This window comes from Erigeron canadensis, chromosome 9 (assembly GCF_010389155.1).
Source record: "Erigeron canadensis isolate Cc75 chromosome 9, C_canadensis_v1, whole genome shotgun sequence".
Lineage (NCBI taxonomy): Eukaryota > Viridiplantae > Streptophyta > Magnoliopsida > Asterales > Asteraceae > Erigeron > Erigeron canadensis.
In genome coordinates this window covers 27,631,962-27,655,751 of record NC_057769.1, presented here as the reverse complement: position 1 = coordinate 27,655,751, position 23,790 = coordinate 27,631,962, and the positions used below count along the sequence as shown (strand labels likewise).

General features: G+C 33.0%; 2 protein-coding genes and 1 pseudogene across 2 annotated transcripts; 2 read left to right on the top strand and 1 right to left on the bottom strand.

Moving 5' to 3' along the window:
- Positions 1 to 497: 497 nt before the first annotated feature.
- LOC122583467 lies at positions 498 to 3,351 on the bottom strand. The gene is made up of 2 exons (XM_043755868.1): positions 3,029 to 3,351; positions 498 to 2,013 (listed from the first exon to the last, which is right to left on the bottom strand). The coding sequence occupies exons 1-2, from the start codon at positions 3,349 to 3,351 to the stop codon at positions 498 to 500; spliced, it is 1,839 nt and encodes a 612-aa protein (XP_043611803.1).
- Positions 3,352 to 11,437: 8,086 nt separating this feature from the next.
- Positions 11,438 to 13,050, top strand: LOC122583466 (annotated as a pseudogene).
- A 1,454-nt stretch (positions 13,051 to 14,504) lies between these two features.
- LOC122582024 (ion channel CASTOR-like) lies at positions 14,505 to 23,712 on the top strand (the record flags this gene model as incomplete). Its single annotated transcript, XM_043754369.1, has 12 exons — positions 14,505 to 14,744; positions 14,855 to 14,926; positions 15,563 to 16,171; positions 16,607 to 16,789; positions 17,549 to 17,608; positions 17,694 to 17,897; positions 18,299 to 18,547; positions 19,222 to 19,320; positions 20,000 to 20,194; positions 20,841 to 20,933; positions 21,438 to 21,704; positions 23,202 to 23,712. Coding segments are annotated over 12 exons (2,490 nt in total), but the record flags the coding sequence as incomplete, so codon positions are not given.
- Positions 23,713 to 23,790: the final 78 nt, after the last annotated feature.

Below are 23,790 nucleotides of genomic sequence, written 5' to 3'. Positions count from 1 at the left end.
AATTAAATATCCAGGGCTAAAAAGTGTATATTATTGATGGAAAACAAAAAAGTGTAAATTAATGAGACTTTTTCTATAAAATTAATATAAATAGTAATATAATACTCCCTCCGTCCCAATTTAAATGTCCATCTTTCCTTTTTTGGTTGTCCCAATTTAAATGTCCACTTCTAAAAATAGACTTGTACTTTCCAATTTTGCCCCTAATTATTTGCCACTATAATTATAGTGGAATACTCGTAAAACACAAAACAAAATTCCCAGTGATAAACATAACAGATTTTTCATTTCCAAATTAAGTGTACATCACTCCAAAACACACAATCTTACATAAGACAAAAGATTACAAAAGTTTCAAAAGACTACATACGCGTTTTTGGAGTACATGCTTACAATGAGTACAAAAGCTTCTTTACTTTCTTCTACCATAAAACCATGAAGCTCTGTTTTTCTTTCTAGTACTCTTTGCCACCAAAAAACAAAAACACAAGGAAGTTCTACTCCGTTTGCGGACCCAAATATGAAAGGACATCATTTATCAAGTTACCGTCACACTCGATTGTTAATGGTAACTTTCCTTGTCGTTCTAACTTACCTTTGCCAATATGTGGTGTTTGGTAATTATTGCCACCTCGAACTTTCATGATCTCTTTCATGCATGTTTGTAAAGTTAAAAACACATTGTTAAGCTCATTTGATGGCATTCTTTCAAAAGATGTTTTAACAGCGCTAACCAATTCATCGTTTGATCCTAAAACCTCTTGTTCTTGAAGAGACTGAATCACCCGAAAAAACCCGAGGTCCAACACGTTCAAATCTGGACTGTTTGGAGGTTGAAAACAAAGTCGGATATCAAACCCATCTTTTGAAGCCTCTTCATTAAACTCCGCATCATTGACATCGATATGGGGTTTTGCATTGTCTTGTTGAATAAAAATTGGACCAGTGTGATCTCGTGGCCATTTAGATCTAATAGCCGGTAGTACTTTTTCGTTTAACCAAGACCTTGTTACTTCTTTAGTAACTGATAAAATTGGTTTTGTTATTAACGTTCCAGCAACACGATTCTTACTCGACCGTTTTGCAGGTTCCAAAGTTGTGAATGGGAATATACCGATTTTTCCCGAAAAGACTTCATTACCCGATGCATCAAATCTTGGTCGTGCAACGGCGGCTAGGAACATTACTTTTGTGATAAACTTTTTTGATTTACATGTTCTTAATGGCTCAATTTCGTTGGGAACAAGATAGTAACGCTTTGATGGTTTTGACATATAAAACCATTTTTCATCTATGTGAATCACATTAAACATGTCATGAAATGTCAAAGATCGAGTAACGGTTGATAGACAGAACTCTAACCTTGCTTTCTTATTGTCGTCGGTTAAATCCGGCTTGATCGCATTTGTATGTGGTCTTAAAGCTCCTTCTTTGATTCTTCTATGCATTGTTGATTTTGAAACGTCTATTGCTTTTGCTATAGACCGAATATTTGTTCGACGACGTAATGGGATTTGTGAGACTTGAGCATAATCGATTTGTATTCTTTTTCTTCCAACTACATTAGCCATCTTCGAAGATACATCGACAAGTGATCCATGTTGAAGTTGAAGTTTAGCGTCATGCCAAATGCGACTTATAGTCCACTTAGATACAGAGAAGAGTGTCGCCACATGTTTAAGGGTTCCATGTTGCAACTTTCCATCAACGATTTGTTGCATTAACATTTTGTAGATGATTTGTCTTTGGTTATTGGTTAAGTTTTTTTTTCCCTGTGAATTTGTTAAATTGTCCATATTTATGGTAGATGAAATAGAGAAAGCTAACCGTAGTGAAAATGTGGAAGTTAAGAATTCTTTATTGTTGGTGTTGCAGTAGGCGGCAAATTTAAACAACTCCAAATATGCCCATAAAAGAATAGCGGGCAAAAAGTTAGCGGTAATCTTAAAAAGTTTAATTTTTGGTGTTTCATGTGAGTAAAAGACAAAGTAGTTGTAAGTTACAATTGGTACTCTACATCAAGATTGACAGGGAAAGTAAACGGAAGTGGAATTTCATCAGTAGTCAGTGAAGACAAATTGGTTTTCAAAGGAATTTTAATTTAAGGGTATGAATGTCTTTTTATGGCTAAAAAAAGCATATTAATCAAACATTTCTTAATCTTTGAACTTTGGGTCCCATGACAATTATTTAGGGACGAAGGGAGTAATATATTTGGATAATCATTATTATGATTTTTAATTTATAGTTAATCTAAATGATGACATAAGCGAGGGTCAATTAGATGAAATTGAGTGATTTGATTTGATTGGTTAAGAAGTCATTAGTTCAACTGTATTATAATATAGAGATAAAGGCATGAGAATGTACCCAACTATGACAAAAAAGGTATGTAATGTACCCTATTACTCGACTTGTTATTCAGTGTAACCAACTACGTTTTTTAGGTTATCCAACGCATGCAACCGGATACACAAGGTAATTCATCCGGTTAAAACTTTGTTTTGCCACGTGGAATTCCATTAAACCAAAAATCATTATTTATGGTATTTTGCCCCCATTTCTTTCTTTCCCTCTTTTTTTTCTTCCCCCTCCCGCTCGTTCCTCTTTCTCCCCATGGATTCAATTTCATCAAATTCAACAAATTCACGTTATATAAATTGTAACTGTGGAGCCAAAATGTACATTCTCATGTCATGGACAGCTAAAAATCATGGACGTCGATTTGTGAAGTGCCCTAATGTAAGTGATTTTCAATTTTGACCTAATCTTGCAGGAATTGGTTTAGGGGTCAAATTGGGTTAGGGTTTATGTGTTATTTGGCAATAAGTCTAAGTATTTAACTTTGATTTAGGTGAAAAGTGGTTATTGCACAAAATTCAGTTTCCTTGATGACCCACTCCCAAGTGATTATTACAAAAACCTTGTATATGAGCTTCATTCACAAACAAAGAAGAAGGAAATGGAGGAAGAAGTTGATTCACAAGGAAAGATGAAAGAAAAAACTGATTCACAATAAAAAAATGACCTGTCTTTCTTGATAAGTTCTAATTTGTTCCTAATTGCAGGACACACATCATGCTCCCAATTTTCACTTATTTCCCTCATGAACTCCAACCTAATCATGACAATAACCCTTAATGCTTCTAACAAAGTTATTATAGGCTTGTTCCTAATTTTCAACAACACACTGTTCCAACACTCACTAAAGCCATTTTCAACTACCTCATATCCTCTATGTATCTCAAAAAATGCCCTACACCAAGATTTGGGATTCCTTTCAATCAAATATTTATAGGCAGAAGGATTAGCCACCTGGATTTCTTGCATAACAGCCTCATACTGTGCCATATATGTGAACTTGACAGCTTTCTAAAAGAGGTTTCTGAACTCCACACCACTGTAAAGCTTCCTGAAATTTTCATAAATGTGCCTAGCACATTTCCTGTGTTCTGCTCTAGGCATAATATCCTTCACAGCCTCAATTAAGCCTTGCATTGTTAATTAAGTCATTTGCAATATATACAAATGTAAGTGGGCAATCAAAAATGTAACTGCAGAAACAAATTATACATTACCTTGTGTTGGTCTGATATTAGAGTTTAGCATGCCATAATGCTCCTCTAAGGTTTTCTCATATTCTATCAAGGAATATGTTCTGGCCCTTCTAGCCTGGTGATTTGAAATAGTACATTTATACTTCTGCATAACCAAGTTTTGAATCTCACACAACCTGGTTTCTGATTGTGATCTAATCCTTTCAGCAAAATGTTTTCTTATCTACTTGTAGTTAACCAAAGAACCATACTTGAAGTTTCTGGCACAGGTGTGTTCGTCAACCAAGGACATTATTTGGAATGACTTCTCATTATTCAATCTGGCAAAACATCTAAACTTGCACTTTTGTTGCTTAGCAGGGAACCTTATATGCTTTCTCTGTTTTACCTTTAGATGGGTCAGAGATGTTAGGGGGTCTAGTTCCACACTTAGCAATTAAATTGGTTTTACAAGATCTCTCAAACCATAAGGTGTATCCATTAGCAAGTGCATAATAGGATAAACATTCTCTCAATTGGTTATGGTCTGTATATAATTCACCTACCTGAGGTCTTCTCAATTTCCAATGTGTAGATGGATCATGAGTTGGGAATTTGGGCAATTCTGGTTCTAGTGGTTGCAATGGGTCATTGGGAGTCTCCCCATCCTTTGATTTAAGGGCAGCAATTAGTTCATTTAAGAAATTCTCATGCTCACTATGAACTGCTGTCTTAACACCTTCTTCATCTTCATGACCTTGGCTATTACCACCAAGCTCAGGAAGTTGTCTAGGGGTTGGGATCTTGGCAATAGGGTTTCCTTTCCTAACTTCCCTCATTTCATCTTCCCATTCCCTTAAATGGTCTAATGAGGCTACAGAATCCACATCAGAATCACTACTCTCATATGGTTCATCATCACTATCAAAAGGCTCCTCATTTGGTCTTTTACTACACTCACCATTCTCTGTTTTAGACACAAAATCATCCCCACCCTCATTCTTATCATCAATCTCACCCTCATTCTCATCAACAGTTCTCTTTTCAACATACTTAGATAAGTCTAATGAATAATAATCAACAAATACATGAACATCATACTCTGAAGCAATAATATCATAAAATGCAGTCAAATCACCTTCATCCCCCAAGCTTAACAACCCATGATTCAGCTCACTACTACCAGAATAATAAAGAGCACAAGACTGAGTACATGTTTCTTGCTCTATATGGTGCACAAACTCTTCATAATCTATTTTTTGGAGTCATAAGGCTGATGACTTTACCATCATCATAGCGTAGAGGATCAAACATGAATGCTCCGTCATAACAAACCTTAAATTTGTAAAAATATGTCATTTCTACAAAAAAAAAGACAAGAAGAAAATACAACATCGATCAGTAATTTAAAAGATTAAAAAATATAATAATAAAATTATAAAAATTCAACAAAACCCTAGAAATTTGGGGTTAATGTAATAGACTGAAATATAGAGAAATAGACAATGAATACCTTTATAAATTACAAAGCAGAATGCAAGTCGTATGTTTTTTGGCGGGAATTTGAATAGAAATTGATGGTGAAGGAGAAGAAGAAGAAAAACGGGCGGGTGATTTTGGGAAAGAAAAAGATGAAATGAAAATGAAAAGAAAGATATACAGATTGTGGGTATATATATACATTTATATTTAATACTCGTATATTAAATCTGTAACACGTGTCCCATTTTTTAATAAAAAATGCAGTGGTTACCTGCTATTTGTTGGGTATCCGGTTGCATGCGTTGGATAACCCAAAAAACATAGTTGGTCCCGTTTTTTAATAAAAAATGCAGTGGTTACCTGCTACTTGTTGGGTATCCGGTTGCATGCGTTGGATAACCCAAAAAACATAGTTGGTTACACTGAATAGCAAGTCGAGTAATAGGGTACATTACATAGTCTTTTTGCCATAGTTGGGTACATTCTCATGCCTTTATCCCTATAATATATTAAGATAATGTGTGATCCTCCTGTGTCATTCTCCATAACAATATATTTATATTTATCTATCTGCACAAGTATTTTTCTCCTCGGGAAGGGATTCCCTCAAGTTATCCAACTTGACACGTTGGGTAAATCTAAACCATTGATTTAAAATCAAGGGTTAAGATTAAAAAATGGTACCTTTAATCTTAACCCTTGGTTTTAAATCAAGGGTCAATATTGCTTTAACTTGACCAATCAAGTTATTTGTAACTTGAGGAATCCCTTTCCATTTTTCTCCTATGATAAAAAAAGGGAAAGAATTCCCTAAAGTTATCCCAACTTGACGAAGATGTTGACCCTTGAATAAAAATCAAGGGTCAATATTTAATGATAAGTTTTAAATCTTGACCCTTAATTTTCCTCCAATGGTTAAGATATTCTTAACTTGACTACTCAAGTTAGGATAACTTTACGGTAACAATACACTGATCTTAGCATATATTGGAAGTCAATGTTTTAATTCAACTCTGGTAAATCAATGTTTTAATTCAGTTACCACTTAATTCTGAGAAATAAATGCAACATTTACGGTAACCATTTTACTTTTGTTAGTCAATGTTTTAATTTTACAAAAGATTTACTTTTGTTAATTGGTTGATGTTTTGATTTTAGAAAAAACTAGATTTTAGACCCGTGTCCAACACTGGACATGGGGTTTATGATATTATCAATATTAGATCTTTATACATTTAAGTCATAAAAGTTTATAATTTTGAAGTTAAATGGTTCCAAGTGTTATATTTTGCAAGTTGTAGTACAATAATCACACGTTAGTCACTGTCATTGTTATCTGAGACATATTGATGGAATTGTTTGCCATAGTCATTCCACATGGCACATTCCATAATAATTTCTCATTTATACAATTTTTTTAAACCAGTTGTACTCATAATGTGATATTATCATGAAAGATAATTAATAATTAAAATATAAATATACTTGTGATAATGTACTTGACATTCAAGTATATGTATTTAATCATGAAGCGGACTCATAATACGAATAAGTTTGTTTTCAATCATCCGTCCTATGATAATTAGATAACAATTATGATTGTTTTTCATATTCTTTGATAACAATTAGGACTCTTGATTTGAGTGACAATTGTAACTTAAAACTAATATATAAAAAAAGAAAATTATATACTTTTTTTATTAAGATATAGAATAAATCTTGAATGAAGTTCATATTAATTTGGATTTAATATTCAGATAACCCTATGTTGTAGTTGAAATTATTTTAATTAATTAAATGATTATAAATTTTAAAAAATCTCTCAAGTTGATGGCTAAAAAATATATAAATTAAGTATTCAGAGCTAAAATTTGTAAATTATTGATGGAAAACAAAAAAGTATAAATTAATGAGAATTTTTCTACAAATTATTATAAATACTAATATAATAATATATTTAGATAATGATTATTAGGATTTTTAATTTATAGTTAATCTAAATGATAACATAAGCGAAAGTCAATTTGATTTAGACCCGTGTCCAGTGTCAATATTAGGTTTTCATATATTTAAGTCGTAAAAGCTTATAATTTTGAAAATATACGGTTTCAAGTGTTATATTTTGCATGTTGTAGTACCATTATCACAGGTTCGTCACTTTCATTATTAGCTAAGACATATTGATGTAATTGTTTGTCGTAGTTATTCCACAAGGCACATGCTATAATTATTTCTCTCTCATCGAATTTTTCGAAACCCGTTTTGCTCATAATATGATATTATTATGAAAGATAATTAAAAATTAAAATATAAACATACTTGTGATCCTGTAGTTGACATTTAAGTATATGTATTTGATCATGATGCGGGTCTATAACACGAATAGGTTTATTTCCAATCATCTGTTCTATGATAATTAGATTACAATTATGATTGTTTTCATATTCTTTGATAACAATTAGGACTCTTGATTTGAGTAACAATTGTAACTTTAATTAAACATTAATACACAAAGCTAATATATAAAAAAAGGATAAAATTATGAGCCTTCTTTTATTGAGAGATTATGTTTAAATTTTTTTAAATAATTATTAATTAAATGATTATAAATTTTAAATAATTCTCTTAAGTTGATGGCTAAAAGTAAATATAAATTAAGTATTCATGGATAAAAGTGTAAATTATTGATGGAAAACAAAAAAGTGTAAATAAATGAGACTTTTTTTTACAAATTAATATAAATAATAATATAATAATATATTTGGATAATGATTATTAGAATTTTTAATTTATAGTTTATCTACATAATGACATAAGCAAGAGTCAATTTGATAAAATCGAACGATTTGATTGGTTAATAATTCATTAGTTCAACTTTCTTATATATATTAATTAAGATTAAGATTTTGAAACCAATTTATATTTACAAAAACCATTTTAGTTTTGATACTCAATGTTTTATATTTACAAAAGATTTACTTTTGTTAGTCGATATTTTGATTTTAAGAAAAAAAATTTGAAACCAATTTATGTCTACAAAAACCATTTTGTGAATCGGTACAATATATATCTTCTTTGGGTAGAATCTTGCATATTGATACTTCAATTCAATATGTGTTCAATACAACATTTTTAATGATCGGAACAATTTTTATTTTGAAAAGTATACAATCATTACATTATAACATTATCAAAATAAGACTTTGCTCGAAAGACTATGACAATTACTATTTTAAAAACCATTAAACATTATCAACAATTTTTTTTAAAATATGCATATATTTTTTATAAGATAAGAAGTACTCTTGAACCTTGATATCAATCAATACATTACGGGTATGTTTGGCAAAAGTAGCTGTAACTTTTAGTTCGAGCTGTAAGCTGTAGCTTTTAGTTAGAGATGTAAGTTGTAACTTTTATTTTCTAAAAGTGTTTGGTATGATAGCTGTAACTGCAACTTCAAGAGGTATTTATGTAGTTTTAAAGAGTAAAAGCTCATTTGAAAAGCTAAAGCTCCTGAAACGCTACTTCAGGTAGCGTTTCATTTTGGAGCTTTTTCTTTCAAATAAAAGCTAAAGCTAGTTGCATCCAAACAAAGCTTTTAATATTTTAGGAGTTTTTAGTTGAAAATAAAAAGCTAAAGTTCCTAAAAAGCTCTCGAAAAGCTTGTGCCAAACATAGCCTACATATTGCGCGCACCGTAAAGTTACTTGATAAGTAATTATATATTCCGAAAATATAGTAACCACATATATAAAGTAATAGTAACAAGTCGTATATTGAAATAAAAAAAAAACCGTGAAATTGGTTAGCACAAGTCAATCTTTTATTCTCAAAAATCCCTTTGATATCGTGTAATCTCTAACTATATAAATGATACATTGCCAATGTATGTATATCACAACTCCATTTTTTTCTTCAAAAGCAACTTAATTAAAAAGTGTATTATATTCGAAAGAACACAGTTGGTTAATTAGGCTATAGTGGATTGGCGTGTAAACAATACCAAGAGGTTCGCAAATGGTACGTACGTAGCAAGACTGTTGAGGTAAACCTTAAATCAACAACTCTTGTAAATATATATATTTTGCCATTACGTTTTACATATATTAACAACTTTTTAAATTTTTACATATATAATACCTGGTGAAGGACTTGTGATTTGGCGTGAGTATGCATACAATTTCGAGGGATTCTACTTTGGATCTTCGTTTCAGATTCAACCTTCCACGTACAATGGCGTGGTGAAAGGTCGATCTCTTACTTATAATTTAGTAGTTTTCGTATTGAATCCATGGCGATTTAATTAAAGTTTTGTATTAAGATAGTTTTGGTTCTTATTACGTACACTTATTCGAATTATATGATATGATGATGAACATATTTTGCAATAAATGTTTTGTCAAATAAACCTCAACGACACAAAGGAAAACTATTTTTGTATTCGTGTTTCGGGAGTTCATTAATTAATTTAGGCTTAATCACTCATATGACCGGATACAATTATTATCTATACTATCTATATAAACAAACTACCCCCTAAAATTTAACACTCTACCTTTAAAATCTCTAATTTACCCTTTTAATTTATACTACCATCATTTCTTTATCCTTGAAATTCCAAAATATCCTTATAAAAAAACCTTACGCGTGTCCCTTCCCTTCCCTGAAGACTGAAGTTGCTCACATAGTATAACAAAAAAAACACACGTGTTACTGAATTTAATAATTGATCAACATAATTACGCTCACTCTAAAACAAATAATGGCGGTTTACACTTTCTACCGGACTAAGAAACACTTGAGTTGAATCGTACATTCATGTAATAACATGGTATCGCTACTTAACTGGTGCTTTATTCTTATCCCCCGCCGTATCGCGCGGGTACAAGGCTAGTATACTCATATCTATAACATATATCGCGCAATTGTTAAAACATTAATCACAAATTAATAGATATTGTACGTATATATTTGATTGCTTGTTTAATAACATTTACTCGTACTTGATAGCATAAACTTTTTTTATCCATTATTTAATTTTCTTCTCCCATTTAAATGATTAAATGGACGTTGGTCTAGACCCAGACGTAAATGTTGCGATTTGGGACAATGTGTATCACTTTCTGAAAATAATATACTCCGTAGTTAATAGGTAAAATCAAGCTAGACGATTTGAAAAGGTAATGATATAAAATTAATTGTATAAAAATATGAGGAAGATGCGAGGATTAGTGATTTGTTGATGTAACTAGATTAAACTTGTGTATTGTACCACTAAATAAAATAATAGTTGCGATAAAATTGTGACACTAAATTAACTTACAATTTGGATCATTACCACCATGTATCAAAATACGAAATCATGGAATTAATCTTAGGATACATTAACTGGAAATTTAATTTGATTACAGAAAATATGAACAAATGCATATAAAATCTAATAAATTTAACACGAAATATCGACTTGCTCATTAGGTAAATTAATTTCATGAATTTTTTTTTTATTGCAGAAAATATGAACAAATGCACATAAAACCTAATAAAACCAAACAAAACCGAAAACCGAACAAGAAAACCGAAAAACCGAACCGAACAAAAACCGAATCCAATAGTTTTTGGTTTTCAAAAACTGAAAGTTTCAGTTCGGGTTTCGGTTTTAGGTCAAAACCGACCCAATCTATCTCAACCCTATTACAAACCACAAATTCATGTATTTTTTTTATCTTTATCGATTTTTAAACAATTCGTTTTCATACTTGATCTAATTTCCAAACCATCTAACTAGATTTTCACATTAGCTACATTATTTAGCAAAAGTCTATCATTACCCTATAAGATTGCTAACTTTTTTCCAATTCTTTTCTATTAAAATGCAACGGCGATATGATGACGTCAATGAATGGTGATGGTGGTGGCGACATTAATTGTTGTAGATAATTGATGTAAAGGTCTTTGATTAAAGAGGATAATAGAGATATTTTATAATATAAGAGAGTGATTGTGTAATTTAATATTAAATGTTAGTGGTGATTTAACTCATTAAGGGTAATTTGGTCAATTTGCGTGTCTCATTTTTCTTAACTTTCAACATGGGGTTATAATTTTTATACTAGATTGGTGCTCGCACAATGCAGCGGCGGTGGCGGTGTGGTTATTAACGTAAAGGTAATTTCATTGCGGTCGGAGATGTGATGAATTTGCGGTGGGATGTGAAAGGGGGGGATAAGGGGGACGAATTGTGAGTTAGGGTTTTCGTTTTGTGTTTTAGAGAGATAGAGACTGAAATTTATTAAGGCATTTATAGAAATAAAGATGTATTAAGATGAAGTGTAAATTAGACCTATCAAGTTCTTAAATTTAAAGAGGGTTAAGTTTCTTTTATAAGGAATTATAGATAGTATTATAGAAGTATAGATATGATATTCTGGTACGAAATTACCTTTAATAAACACCTCGTATATAAAGACTTATTAGTCTCTAATGAACTAATTTATACCTTATATCATAATACAAACAATATACACTCTAAACCCTTATTTTCTAAGAATATTTTCACTATCACTTTTATATCAACATACACCACTCAATACCATCACAAAAAATTGTTTAGTGTATAAATACCCACTCCACAGCCAAACTTGTAACCTTCTGTCACATTTTAATACTCCGTAATTAACAACTTTTTTGTCATGTATATTCTCTCTCAAGCTAACATCGATACACACATAACAACTTTTTACATACTAACCTTAATTGGCTCAATTTAGGTCTTATCAGATAGTTACATTAGGATTCTATAATCATTGGTTATGTGGAATTGATTACATTGGGTGTGGTAAACAAGAGGAGTATCTTTAGTATCAACTACCAATTATAGTGGCCATAGTTTAGTTAGTGATGTATATATGAAGATGATTATGGTAATTCTGAGGATGTATTGCACACAGTTCAAGATGGTAATGATTTACTCGGCAAAAATGCAATATAAATGATCTAGTGATGACATTTGGTGATCTTGGGTTAAGAATTTCAAAGAGCAAAAAGTGCGAGTTAGAGTTATCAGAGGGTATCAATCTTAATCAAGTTATGTTGGTAAAGTGTATACATACGATAAACTATACAAGGTAGTCAATTGTTGGGTAAAATAACGGTTGTCTGGATACACTATTTACAAGTTTAAACTCAAGCGGATAGTGGGGCAGTCACCCCTTCCAACTTAACAGGTTTACTTTACTCGAAGGCGAATTCCAAATGAAGTTTCTGAATTACAAGAGCTGGTATCAAAGAATATTTGTGGAGGCCTTGAGAATATTTCGATTACATCAACCACTGTGGTCGACGATCTACCTGTTTTTTCCACTGTCTATACCTATATCAAATCAATGAAAGTTTCAAAAAATGTCACACTTCATCCAATTTCTACATGACGCAGGTGCAAGGTTAGTTGCACTAACCCAAAAAGTTGTGTATGTGTTAGGCTTAATGGGTTTATTTTCATTATGTACATCGTGGTGGTGGCAGACATATCAAGCTGAAGGTTGTCGTTTTTGAATGTGCCCACACTGTAGTTCTCGGTAAGGCTGTCAAAACCAAACATTCCATAGAGGGTTGAAGTATCAATTGGAGGTTTACAAGAACCAAAAAAAGGATTACACAACTCGGTCATGGAATTTTAATCTATATAGTGCTCCTGTCTGTTGTTAGCACATAGGTGTGCTAAAGAAAACTGAAGATGTAGAACTAAATCCAGAAAATAAGTATGTCTTTTATATTTATTCCCTTCAAACAATGGAACGTCTTAGAGAAAGAGACACTCGAGTTGGGGAAGTAGTTTTGCCATTGTTGTTGGGTAAAAGAGAAAAATATAAAAATAAAATTCTGCATTGATGCACAAACCACTAGAAACGTGGAACGTTACAGCAACCACAACTACCAACCAAATCTGTTTGTGCAATGTGTGTTTGCACAAACAAATTTGGTTGGCAGATATGATATGGTTGATGTAACGTTCCACGTTTCTGGTGGTTAATGCATCAATGGAGAATTCCGCTGTTATATTTTTCTCTTTACCCAACAACGATGGCAAGGCTACTTCCCTAACTCGAGTATCTCTTTATCTAAGACCTTCCATTGTTTCAAGGCAATAAATATAAAAAACATACTTATTTTCTGGATTTATCTCGACATCCTCAGTTTACTTTAGTACACATATGTACTAACAAACAAGAGCACTATAGGGATTAAAATCCTTGACTGAACTGTCCAGACCTTTTTTGACGTTTTGTAAACCTCCAATTGGTACTTCAACCCTCTTTGAGATGTTTGGTTTTGAAGGTCTGGCCCACAACCATAGTTTGAGATTTATTCAAAAACAATAGCGTTTGGTTGAGTATGCCTCCTTCCATCACGATGTACCTACCGAAAATCAAAGCCATTAAGATTAGCACATGCACAACTTCTTGGGTTAGTGCAACTGACCTTGCCCATCTGCATCCCGTACAATTGGATGAAGTGTGACATTTTTTAAAACTTTCATTGATTTGATATAGGTTTAGACAATAGGAAAATACAGTTGGATCATCAACCATAGTGGTTGATGGAATTGGAATATTCTCAAACCGTCTACAAATATTCTTGAATACCAGCTCTTGTAATTCAGAAACTTCATTTGGAATATGCCCTTGAGTAAAGTAAACCTATTTAGTTGGAAGGGGTGGTTGCCCCTCTATCAGCCTGAGTTTAAACTTGTAAATAATGTATTCAGACAATCTTTTCTCTACCCAATAATCAGCTACCTTGTACAGTCTATCATATGTGTACATTTTACCAACATAACTAGACTGATATTGATGCCCTCAGATGACTCTACGTCGCAATTTTTGCTTTATGGAGTTCTATAACCTAAAATGACCGCAATTCAATACTTGATCATTTATATAGCATTTGTTGTCGAGTAACTCTTTATCACCTTGACCCGTGTACACACCATCCTAAGAATTATCAACATCTTTTTCATAATTATATCTATATTATAAACAACTGAGCAATATTTTATTCCATAAAGTTTTTAAGAACTTTTAACAAATAAAAACTATCTTGATAAACTTTTTGTTTTTAAACATTTTATGGGAACTGACCAGTACCAGCTTTTGGATATAAATCACCAAATATGATTTATATATATAAAAAAAAAAAAAGTCCCCATCATGGACCGTTGACTTAAAAAAGAAGTATTGAGGAGTAATATATATAGCCGGCAATGAAACTGAAACCAAGTTGAGCTTTTTTACATCCATGGAGTCACCGGAACCATCACCGAGCCGTGACTGGTTCTTTCCGGCACCGTCTCCGTCCTTCATCCCACCACCTCACCGCCACCACCACCACAAACCACCCACCCGAAAATTCTCCACTTTTCCTCCTAGACCACCTTCCACCACTTCTTCTTCTTCCTCTTCTTTTCATAACAACAACAACAACAACAATAATAATAATAATAATAATAATAATAATAATAATAATGAAACAGACTTAGCTATCAAATATCCAATACGACGTCGTCGCACCAGTTTCTCTAGACAATACCAACGATCCTCTTCTCTAACACCTCAACAATCAACACCTGTTTCTTCAAATAATGATCAAATTCCAGATGATAAAAACCCCGATACGTTTACCGGTTTTCGGTTGAAGTTCCGCTGGCAATTGGCATTTTTACTCGCTGTAAGTTTCTTTTCCATATATATTTTTTTATATTTATGAGATGAAAATGAGCTGGATTGAAGTTAATTTTGAAAATGTAGTTATCTTTTTAAATTGTGAAATGTTTGTAGGTATTGATAACGACGTTTTCTTCGTTGTTGCATAAGAATATTTCATTGCATAATCAAGCTAATGATCTGCAGGTAAATTCACTTTTTTAATCTCAAATGTATATAATACTGTTTTTTATAAAATGACCATTTACCTTGAATTACAAGTATTATTTGATTACTCCGTTATAAATGGCCATTATATAATCTGATACAATAGCAAGGAACTGAAAGTTGGATACATAAAAGTAACAAAATGTGACGTTGTGTGCGTTTTTGGTGCGGTTATCACTTATATGGATACTCCCTCCGTCCCAAATTACTACTCTAACAGAGAGAAACGCATAGCTTAAGAAAACCATAATTGTTGTTGCTTTACTTTACCATGGTTGTAATAACTATTAGTTTGTCGAGTTCTTATTATTTTAACTATTAGATATAAATGCCTAAAAAGGGGCATGCTTGTGAGAAGGAGGTGAAATATTTTGGATTAAAAGGTGTAAACTGTAAACAACTGGTTTTACTTTATTGTCGGATAATTAATTTTATTGCAGGTCGTATGAAACTGATAACCCAAAACTGATTATATGATTCATATTATAATAAATAGTAAATTGAAACAATATATGTATATATGTAACACGTATAGAATGAGTTTCAAACTGTAATAGCTACAAGTTGTGTTCCTTTTATGGTCATACGGTGGACAATTCTTTCTACTATCTGTAGGCCCAGATTACAAAGCTCAATGGTAGATTACAAGTCTGCAATTTACTGGAACCCACGGACTTAAATGATCAAGATTCACAAGAAAGCGTAAATTTTTCCAATAACAAATTGAAAAATGTAGCATTGGTTCTCTCGATAATACTTCTTTCAATTCCCTTTATTTTTCTCAAGTATGTGGAATATATCTCAAACTCTAGATCACCAGACAATTTGAAGGAAGAGGCGTCCTTAAATAAGCAGCTCGCTTATAAAGTTGACGTGTTTTTATCAACACGCCCATATTCAAAGCCATTGGCGTTGTTGGTTGCAACTCTTTTACTTATTGGTGTTGGTGGTTTGGCACTTTTTGGTGTTACTGATGATGGCTTGGCTGATTGCCTTTGGTTATCGTGGACTTATGTTGCTGATTCCGGAAACCATGCCAACTCTGAGGGAGTTGGTCCACGGTTAGTTTCAGTTTCTATAAGTTTTGGTGGGATGCTTATATTTGCAATGATGCTTGGACTCGTTACTGATGCCATATCTGAAAAGTTTGACTCGCTGAGGAAAGGAAGAAGCGAGGTGGTTAAGAAAGACCACACACTAATTCTTGGATGGAGTGATAAATTGGTGAGTAATTTGCGTATTGGATTATCATGTTTACAGATCTTACTTGATTCTTTTTAGACATCAATGCTCAGTAGAAGTGGTAAGATGGGTGATTCTTGTGGGTTGGGTCATAGGGCAAAATGTATTTGCGGTGAAACGGGTCATCATTAAGTAACAGTGAAAATAAGCAGGGGATCTACAACCACTTTTTTTTCTTTCAGTTTTTAATAATTAGTTAATTGGTAAGTATGATTAAAAACAATATAATTACAATTAATTTGTGAACACAATCGATTTAAGAGATTGCAGGGATTAAAAATAATTTTTGGGTGATTTTAGCCTGTTTGACCCATTGCCTTATGTTGTGGGATTATATTTTTCTTTTTCCTTGCGTTTTAAAATTAAGCTAATTACAAATCTCAAATGGTTCTAACACCTAATGTTGGTATGACTCAGGGTTCGCTATTAAATCAACTTGCTATAGCTAATGAGAGTTTGGGTGGAGGGATTGTGGTAGTTATGGCTGAACGAGACAAAGAAGAGATGGAACTTGACATTGCTAATATGGAATTTGAGTTTAGACAAACATCTGTAATATGCAGAAGTGGAAGCCCATTAATATTGGCTGACCTAAAAAAGGTACAAAGATTAGTGTAGATTTTGTTTTTATTTGTACAACATTTAACAAGCTTTATAGTACATCATTTAGAAGAGAAAACAAAGGTTGCTTTTGCTTGCTAAACTATTTGCCAGAAGTTATTTGTATTCACCCTTTCTTGGAAAACAAGATGGGAAGTTCAGGATTCCAAGGAAATATATTTACATAAGAGTGATAAAATACTACAGCCTATGTAGTTGTATTCTTGTAGACCACTTGTAGCGTTCTTTTCACATGCTGGCAATTTGCTTCCTTTTTTTTTTGGTTTTAGTTGTAGAGTGCAAGCAAGAGATTTGTAGAAGTTCTTACCTGGGTTGGTATGTTCTGGCATTTCACTATGTTTCAAGTGTGCTGTTAGATAAGTTAATATTAGTCTCACACAGTGTTTCTTCCAAAATAATTTTATGAACAGTTACTGTTTCGAATAGGGTTGCAACTTTATATAAAGTGGTTATAATCATCTTAATTATTGATGAAAATGATACAGGAGGTTTTGATCGACTTTAACCCAGTTGACCTGTTTTGCGTGCTCTTCTCTTTTTGTTTTACCCGTTTGACCTGTTATAAATAGATGTTAAGCAATATCAACCCATTTATGAGTAGATGGGTCGAAGCGCTCTCCTCTGCTATCTTCCTTTCTCCCAGAAGTTACATTTTTGATTATTGATAAATTGATAATTGTTTCACATTATGCATTCTTTTGCACAATTTACTTGTTTAATGGTGGATGAACTGCATAGGTTTCTGTATCCAAGGCTCGTGCAATCATTGTCCTTGCGGAAGATGGAAATGCTGACCAGGTTATTAGTTGTCGACATATAGCATGTAGTTTCTACTTGTAAAGATTAATGCAAGCATAAAACCCAGAATGATGATCTAATGCAGAGTGATGCAAGAGCTTTGAGAACGGTTTTAAGCCTAACAGGTGTAAAGGAAGGACTTGGTGGACACATTGTGGTGGAACTTGGCGATCTTGACAATGAGGTGCTTGTTAAACTTGTAGGCGGGGATCTTGTTGAAACCGTTGTGGCTCATGATGTTATTGGTCGTTTGATGATTCAGTGTGCCAGACAACCTGGCCTTGCACAGGTAAACACTTCACGTTTCTTGTATATCTTTTATTTTATTAGTTTTATGATTTTATCAGCTAAAACTACGTTCATGAGAATGAAAATACCAGATGTTGCTTATGGAAGTTGCAGTTTCAACCCAATTTCTTTAACTAGGTTGGCCTTATGTTTAACTGGACATATGAATCTAGTTTGAAAACTTAAATGGGTTGAAAGTCGTCCAAATTGTTTTGGAACATTCTTCTAAATCTGTTTATTTGGAGCCACCCATTCTGCTATCTTTATCTCATACCAGTAGCATTATTTGTTGCTTGCAAAGTATTTTGAGCTCAATGAACAACAAATTATGTTGACATAATCTTATCGTGCTATCCATGTCATATCTGTAATACTTTTTCAACATCTGGATCAACATTGCAGGTGTGGGAAGATATTCTTGGATTTGAAAATTGTGAGTTTTACATTAAAAGATGGCCACAACTGGATGGTATGCAGTTTGAAGATGTCTTAATTAGCTTTCCGGATGCCATCCCTTGTGGAGTAAAATCAGTTTCCCGAGGGGGAAAAATCATCCTTAATCCTGATGAATCGTATGTTCTACAAGAAGGTGATGAGGTGCTTGTTATAGCAGAGGATGATGATACATATGCGCCAGTAACATTACCAACGGTGATTTTCTTTCTTTTAGAACAAGCTCATTTGCTTTCATTTTGTTTTATATTAACCCAGTTTTGAATGTGTTTGAATGCCCTCTCACTGATGGGAAGTCTAAAGGAAAATGATAATGTGGTTTTTGGATGCTTTGTGCAGCATATGCCCATAAGTCTGTCTTAGAATTCACTAACCTAAAAGAGAATTCATTTGCCTGACTTATAAGTTTGATCATTAAAGAGAAAATGCTATCCCAATAGACTAGTTCATAAGTAAAATAGGTCAAATTAAAACTCTGTTTGAGCTACCATTTTCTGGTTTATTAAGTAACCCCCCTCCCTTCACTTCTATGACTATGACTTGGTTTGGATCACCAGTCTTCCCTTATTTTATCCCTTTTCTTCTTGTTGTTAATAATTATATTAGAGAGTCGCTATATTATCTCAGTCGATTTACAATTCTATGAGATCATATTATCTCTGTGCGTCTCTTTTATATTAATGAAATATTTGACCGTTAAAAAGGAAATTTACCAACTTACAAATGGTCAAAAATGAATGCATCTACGGACAGATGATTTTTCAAAAGACTGTTATTACTTTATGAACGTTGAGGTGACTCGTACCATGGAATTTAAGGAGTGGGACATAACATAATAAAACTTACAAAACTATAATAAATTTGGTCATCAGGTGAAAGAAGCACCATTCATACACATTTCCCGACCAGCAAGAAAGCCCCAGAAGATTCTTCTTTGTGGATGGAGGCGGGACATTGATGATATGATTGTGGTGAGTTCTGTCAATCAAAGCCCTAATTTCTTCTTTTCTGCACCTTAATGCTGCAGGTGTGGAGAGGAAATCTACCTAAGGCATTATTTGTTCCAAATTCACTGGAAAAGATACTTCTGTGTGGTTGGCGGAGAGACATTGAAGATATGATTACGGTAAAGTCACAAGGAATATGACGTGTCCTTCCTATGTTGACCCATTAATTTATGAATGGGTTAATTTGGGTTATGGCTTAACCCGAAAGGATCAAATGAAAAAGCTGTATTGTGTAGGGAAACTAGTCGCAGGTTACCTGAAGGGTATTTTGATGGTTAAAACCTTGTAAATTCTTTCTATTAACAAGTTAAATTGTTATGGGAACAACATAGTTTTGGTGCTCATATCTAACTAATTAAATGTTCATAGATTATGGACAAAACATGTTTTCAGGTCAACCCATTTTGAGCTGTACTAAGCAACCTGTTTTTAACCATATTCGTGCAACATTTCAATCCAAAGCTATTTTGACCCATCACTAACCTGCCTTATCTACTTAGTCACATATGTCAGGATATCTCCTTGACCTTCACCAATGCCTACCTCTAAGCACTATTTTTTAGTCTTAATTTTCTGTATGCACCATTGATCATGTTTCTTATAAGTTTGCTTTGAATTCTTTTTCACACTGTATATATGATAGGTACTGGATGCCTTTTTAGCACCAGGTTCGGAGTTATGGATGTTTAATGAAGTTTTTGAAGGCGTGAGGGAACAGAAGCTCATTGAGGGTGGCTTAGACATTGAGCGGTTAATGAATATAACTCTGGTTCATCGTGAAGGGAATGCTGTCATACGTCGTCACTTGGAAAGCCTTCCCTTGGAATCTTTTGATTCAGTGAGTAAAAGTAGACTTGGAGATCAACATATCTAAAATGTAGAGGGGGCAATGTCAATTAATTCACATATAAATAGGTTGATCTGGCGTTATAAAATGTAGAGGGGGCAATGTCTAGTTCATCTAGCAATTTCAATTAGACATTGATCTGGCAATTTCAACGAATGATGATCATTTGAGTAAATTGAAATTTCAAATGCAGCGTAGTTTTCCATATCCATAAGTTTTAAGAAATGGTTAAAAAGTGTCTGTGAATCACCCAATCTGTGTCAGTAGATTAATATTAGTAATCCACTCAGATAATATACTCAATAACATTAATTATTTATTGTAAGTTAAGATCTTGTGGACAAAAAGTCTAGCAGTCAACCTGACCTGACCAAACCCAACTGTTACTAAACTACCGATACCTAACCCACTGTAACTTTTGCCACCTGTTTTAATGGATGATCCTTTCAGATCAATGAATTTTATTTATTGTAATGTTCTCAAACAATCGTCAAGTGTTCTCCATTTTTAATAAATTTGAGCCTAGGCATAGAATCTGCCATTTTGGGCAAAGGGATGCCTGATTTGAGCCTCATGTGGTAACCTATTGGTTGATTTTTTTTGCTTGAACTCTGATGTTTGATCATGATTCTCACAGATCTTGATTCTAGCTGACGAGTCGGTAGAAGATTCAGCAATACAGGCTGATTCCAGATCTCTTGCTACACTTCTATTAATACGTGATATCCAGGTACTTGGGTTTATGCAGTTACTTAATTGCGATTTGCAGTGTCAAGGTTATAGTAAAACATCACAAATGGTGAGGTATTAATAGTTATTAATGCCCCTTTCTATTTATTTACATAAGTCTTTGTTGATTATGAATTGGTTTATCTCTAATGGGTAGAATTTAAAGATAGCTAAAAAAGAAGTGCGAAGAAAGCCGCCCACAATGTACTTTTTTGATCAAACCCATATTTGTTTAATTTTAGACTTTAACTTTCTAATCTAAAATTAAGGAAAAAACAATATATTTTTGTATATCATATTTGGCAAAACGTATTGTTTATACATGTGTAAAGAAAAACTGGGCTAAAGGACAAAGATTGCTTCAGATCAACTTGACCATTATAACACCTGCAAAAAAAAGCCCCCAGTTTTGACTTGTTACCCAACCAGCCGGATATGACCATATTAAGTTGCCATGTTGTAAGCCACTAGACCTTAATTTTACCTGAATTTGTATACTTTGCAGGCTAAGCGTCTTCCATATAGAGAAGCCATGGCTTCACAAGGTCGCAAAGGTAGCTTTTCACAAGGTTCCTGGATAGGGGAAATGCAGCAGGCTTCAGATAAATCAGTTATCATTAGTGAAATCCTTGACCCTCGAACTAAAAATCTACTATCCATGTCAAGGATCAGCGATTATGTTCTATCAAATGAGCTTGTTAGCATGGCATTAGCAATGGTTGCAGAAGACCGCCAAATAAATGATGTACTTGAGGAACTTTTTGCTGAAGAGGTAATCCTAAGACTAGAATTTCCAATATAATCATGTTTTAGGAATGAGTAGAGAGCACTTCTAAATACCACTGATGCATTCAAATAAATAATCGAACAATATTATTTGAGTTCTAGTAGTCCTCATATCTAGAGCTTAGATGTACGTATACTTTTCTCATATTAGTTGAATAGGTAACCAAAGTAGTCAATTCTTTTACCTTCAGTAATTCTGTGTAAATCTTAGAGGGGACATAATGGGTGGGCTGGCGGTTAATACTTCAAAACAGGTTATTTTTGTAGCATGGGTCAGAAGAGTTGGGTTTAAGTTTACTCGGTTTCTTATTACATTTGGTCAGCTTTTGACTCTTTTCTTTTTAGGGAAATGATAATATTGTAGCCCCTGGGGCTATGGATACCAAATTATTACCAATTATTTTTAAAAAATTATAATTCAAAAACTAATTTTATCTCTCACTTTGCACATTATACGGAAAAAATAACGCTAATCTATCTCTCTCCAAATCTTTATCATATTCATCTTTTTCCATAAACCCTTTTAAAAAATGGCTACAATAATCTAAAAAATAAATCACTCTGCCACTTTCGTATCACTCCCAAAACACATAAAGGTATATAATTTCATTGTTATCAGTTTAAAATCACTGAGTTATGGCTTAAAAAGATGATGCAGCAATATCGCAAACGAAGGTCACCATTGGAAATTTGATTTTGTTAAAAAGATGTCCATTACTACTTAGTATATACTCCGTATTTTCTTTGTAGGCGTATTTTTTTCTTTTACTTTTTTCGTGAGATCATGTACAATTGTGCATTGTTAATATCGTTCGGTTTGAGTGCCCATGCATTGTCCTTTAAGCATCTTTTAATTTGATGAACCTGAAACTTATTATTATCGTATAGATTTTATACAGAGAGATAAATATAATATTGATATGGAAAGAGATGAATAACATTATTTGTTCCACATAATGTGGAAAGTGAAAATAGAATTTGACTCAGTTAAGAAATATGTGTTTTGCATAAATAAAAATTAGTTTTTGAATAATATTTTTTAAAAGATAATTAACTTGATATCCATAGCCCCAGGGGCTACAATTATCATTTCCCTTCTTTTTAAACTAAATATTTTATTTTAACCTTTCGTGATAAAACTTATCCCAAGTCAACCCATTTCCAATGTGATGGATCAAAGTTGCCACCTCTAGCAAATATGGAGCAAGCAAGGCAATGGAAACCACATTTTTCAGTCTGAAACCCTATTTTGAATTGAAGGACCAATAGTACATATCCATACAAAACACAAGATTTTCTGTAAGATGAGATTTCTGTTTTTATTATCTAAAATTAAAGTACTTTACTGGAAGGAGATATTATTTCTTTTGGGTCAAAATTTGACCTTATGCATTACTTACCGGGCTAAAAGCCTTTTACTCAAAAAAAAATTGAGCTTATGTAAAAAGGTTCATTGGATACTAAGCATGTCCTGGTGAAGCAGGGGAACGAGATGCACATAAGGCAAGCAGAACTGTATATTCAGGAAGGTGAAGAACTTAGTTTTTATGAAATTCTTCTGCGTGCTAGACAAAGGAGAGAAATTGTGATCGGGTACCGTTTAGGCAATGTAGAGAAAGCTGTGATCAACCCCCCTGGGAAGATGGAGAAACGGAGGTGGTCGCTTAAGGATGTTTTTGTAGTAATAGCTGAGAAGGAATGACAAGCTGTTAAAGAAAATGCGTCTTTCGTCTAGGCATCCAAGTCTGGTATTGTACAGTTGTCTAAGGGAAATAGAAATTGCTGAACACAAGCATCCCTGGATGCAACATGTTGTACAGTTTCATGTTACGGAAATAATTGTACATAGAAACAAAAAAGAAAATAGATAGCAGATCGGTTAGCATTTTGGGATTTTGGATAGATAGTCAAATGCCAAAATTCATTTTGTAATTGATTACTATTTACTTGATACTTAATTACTTGATACTTGATTATGCAAAGCATTTTATAAACTTATGCGGACCCTGTTTGTAATGTATGTATTGATTGACGTGAAGTCTTGTACATTTTAACTAATGTCGAGTAAATTT

Coding starts and splice junctions, on each gene's coding strand:
- LOC122583467 (XM_043755868.1), bottom strand. CDS start 3,351: ATGGCACAGTATGAGGCTGTTATGCAAGAAATCCAGGTGGCTAATCCT. Junction 2,014..3,028: donor GAACTTATCAAGAAAGACAG/GTCATTTTTTTA, acceptor ATCTTGATGTAG/AGTACCAATTGTAACTTACA.